At 39.2% G+C, this 2,904-nt stretch overlaps 1 protein-coding gene across 1 annotated transcript; it reads right to left on the bottom strand.

The window, feature by feature from the left end:
• Positions 1–441: 441 nt before the first annotated feature.
• Positions 442–2,380, bottom strand: LOC112500944 (cytochrome b561 and DOMON domain-containing protein At5g35735-like). Its single transcript, XM_025104567.1, has 3 exons — positions 1,775–2,380; positions 1,413–1,667; positions 442–971 (listed from the first exon to the last, which is right to left on the bottom strand). The coding sequence occupies exons 1-3, from the start codon at positions 2,378–2,380 to the stop codon at positions 654–656; spliced, it is 1,179 nt and encodes a 392-aa protein (XP_024960335.1). The 3' UTR covers positions 442–653.
• Between the last annotated feature and the right edge of the window lie 524 nt (positions 2,381–2,904).

Below are 2,904 nucleotides of genomic sequence, written 5' to 3'. Positions count from 1 at the left end.
GATCCTAAAAAACTTGTTATAACACCTAAAACCATCATATAAACTTATTGTAATACTTTTGGATAAGACGTTTTATAATTTAGGGGCCGTTTACCAAACATTTACCCGGTAAGTGCTTACCGATAAAATTTAACACTATCATTTATTTACCGGGTAAGATTTTAGTCTATTAAAACAATATCGTATGCATCAATTTACCCGGTAAGCGCTTACCGTGGTAAGAGTCGTTATCCTCACTTACTGGATAAGACTTTTGGTCCTTATCTTGCTCATATCGGGTAAGATTCTTGGTTCTTACCACATTCATCTGGTAAGGTAATGTGACTTGGTAAGTGCTTACTCGAATAAGCCAATTTTGTTGTAGGATGACACTTCAAAAAATAAGAAATAACTGAAAATGCTGCTTTACAATAAAGTGTATATATATATATATATATATATACAAACACACATCAACAATAAAGAATTACAACCCATGAGAACAAAGAATTTAACTACAAACTATTAATAATTAACCTAAAAAAACATGATCTATACCACCCCAAACCACCACCACCACCACCACCACCATCAATGGCTGCCATCTACCCATGTGTCATCCTGGAAAACCTCAAAACTAGAAGCAACCACCACCGATTGAAGAAGCTCCGCCTCTATGCCGCCTGGCCATGGCCGTAACCGTTGGCTCCATAGGCACCGTTGCCTACGGGTCCTTGTTGTTTCTCTTCCTTCTTTCTCTTCAAAACAATGAACCAAGTGAAAGCTTCCAAGATGACGGCGATGGCGGCCAAAGATATAAGTACGCCAATGTATGCATTCTTCCACTTCTTCTCGGGGTCCAAAATATCGAGACCTTTGAACACGTTCGTGATGCCTAGGGAGATCACGGTGTATCCGACGCTCACGTGGTAGATGTTCCAATACATCCTGTATTTGTGATCGGGCTTCGGCCTCAACAAAAGTGCAAACACCTGAATCACAATCAAAATCAAAATCAGTTGATGTTTTTGGTTGATTTGCATCGAATAGATGCAAAAACAGTATAACAAAATCAGCTTTGTAAGACACCAAAAATGTGTAAATGTCTTAATAGACTGTGTTTATAAGACTTAAATTTATATAACTAAATAATCATATATTTTTATTTAAATATGGTACCATAAGATGTTGGGACGTATTAGACATGTTAATAAGTTTTTTTAGAACATTTAATAAATAATTTTTGATAAAGTATCTATATGAACCAATTTTTTTATAGAGTAAATTACAATTTTAGTCCCTATGGTTTGTAGTAATTTTTATTTTTGTTCTTGTGGTTTAAAAATTGCTATTTTCATCTTTATAATTTGTAATTTATTGTTATTTTCGTCACTGTATTAATTCCTACTTTAAGTAAGATGGCGACTTCGTACCTGTAGGGTTCCGAGGGCGAAAAGGGTGATCCCGATGTTACGATGAGTCGTATATTTGATACCGACCGAGTCACTACCGAGTTTGAGTCCAGTCCCCCACCCGGCGACTCCGAGTCCGTAGGCCGTAACTTGGATCGCAATATGGATGTAAAACCAAGCAGGATGTGCCACCTTGAATACCTTCAAATATCTTGCAATCATGGCGCCCATCGGCATCAAGATTCCCCAACTAACTGCGTTCAATACTCCATGAGTCTGCAAATTAGCAAAAAGGTCAATGAATCATCATGAAGATCACAACCCAGAGGGAAAAAAAATCATCTTTTTTGTTATAATTATGGTTATGGAGTCGGAAATCTTACGTTTCTCCGGTGAAGCAGTGAACCACCAACGCCGCCACCTTCACCAGCCTGACCGGTGACGAAATCCACCGTTCCGAGGGAATTTCTGTTCTCCGAACCCAAATTATGAGCACTCGGAGCTCCATTTGCAACCGGACCCATCTGCCAAACCTGATTAAAGTTGGTCCTCCCAGTAGGCAACACCAACGTCGCATAAATCACCGCATCGCCGTTAACGCTCTCCGCCCTAATCGCCGGCACGTCAAAGCTCAACGGACTTTGTTGCAGACCCGTCGCATAGCCGGTAACCGCCGAAGTGTAAGCTTGAACCGAGCCGTTTGAGTTGAATAAAGCTACAAGAGCTTGAGCACCAACCATCCCGGCTCCATCAACGTTGAGAGCCCAAGCGACCCATCCCGATGAAACCCCGGTGTGGCGGTATGCGACGTCGACGGTGCCGTTGCTCGCGTGGTAGTTCCAGTACAGATGCGAGTTTTGAACAGGTAAAGTGACACAGGTCGCGTAGATGGCGTTGTTTGTGAAGGAATATGAATTGCAATTTTGAGCAGAAGATAGGAGGAAATTGGACATGAAAATGCAAAAAAGAAGGTTGATAAATTTGCCCATTTGGGAGATTTTGCTGGGTTTTGAAGATCAAGATATGAAAGTGATGAAAATTGGGGGTTTATGAGAGATGGGATTGAACAACAACAAGTGAAGAAAGCTTTATAAAGCAACAATAGAGTTGACTGGTTCTTTATTGGTAGGAAGGAAGAAAAACAGGAGTTTGCAGGAAGAAGGTAGGAAGGTTTGATCTTGTGCCACTTGTGTCTTTGTTTATATCATATCATGTCATCAAATACATACATACATACATACACATACACACACACACATACATATATATATATATATATATATATATTTTCAAGAACTTTGGAAATCATCTTTGAACGCGTCATCTATTAACGTATTAGAATACTGGTTTTTGTTTAAAGGAATCTTTGATTGTTCGAGTAAATTGGAACTTCGTTTTGTTGTGTATTTACGTCAAATGTTCTATGTCTTGAAATGGTCTTGCATCGTTACTCACAGATGGAGATATTGGATTTTTGTTCAGTTGAATTTGTTTTATGTCTTGACAATTAAAA

This window comes from Cynara cardunculus (assembly GCF_001531365.2).
Source record: "Cynara cardunculus var. scolymus isolate 2C chromosome LG 17, CcrdV1, whole genome shotgun sequence".
Lineage (NCBI taxonomy): Eukaryota > Viridiplantae > Streptophyta > Magnoliopsida > Asterales > Asteraceae > Cynara > Cynara cardunculus.
This window is presented reverse-complemented; position numbering and strand designations above follow the sequence as displayed.

What these genes read in the sequence shown, in the direction of transcription:
- LOC112500944 (XM_025104567.1), bottom strand. Translation starts at nt 2,380, where the DNA reads ATGGGCAAATTTATCAACCTTCTTTTTTGCATTTTCATGTCCAATTTC. An exon ending in CACTGCTTCACCGGAGAAAC is followed by an intron (nt 1,668 to 1,774) that starts GTAAGATTTCCG and finishes GCTAATTTGCAG; the next exon opens with ACTCATGGAGTATTGAACGC. An exon ending in TCGCCCTCGGAACCCTACAG is followed by an intron (nt 972 to 1,412) that starts GTACGAAGTCGC and finishes ATTGTGATTCAG; the next exon opens with GTGTTTGCACTTTTGTTGAG.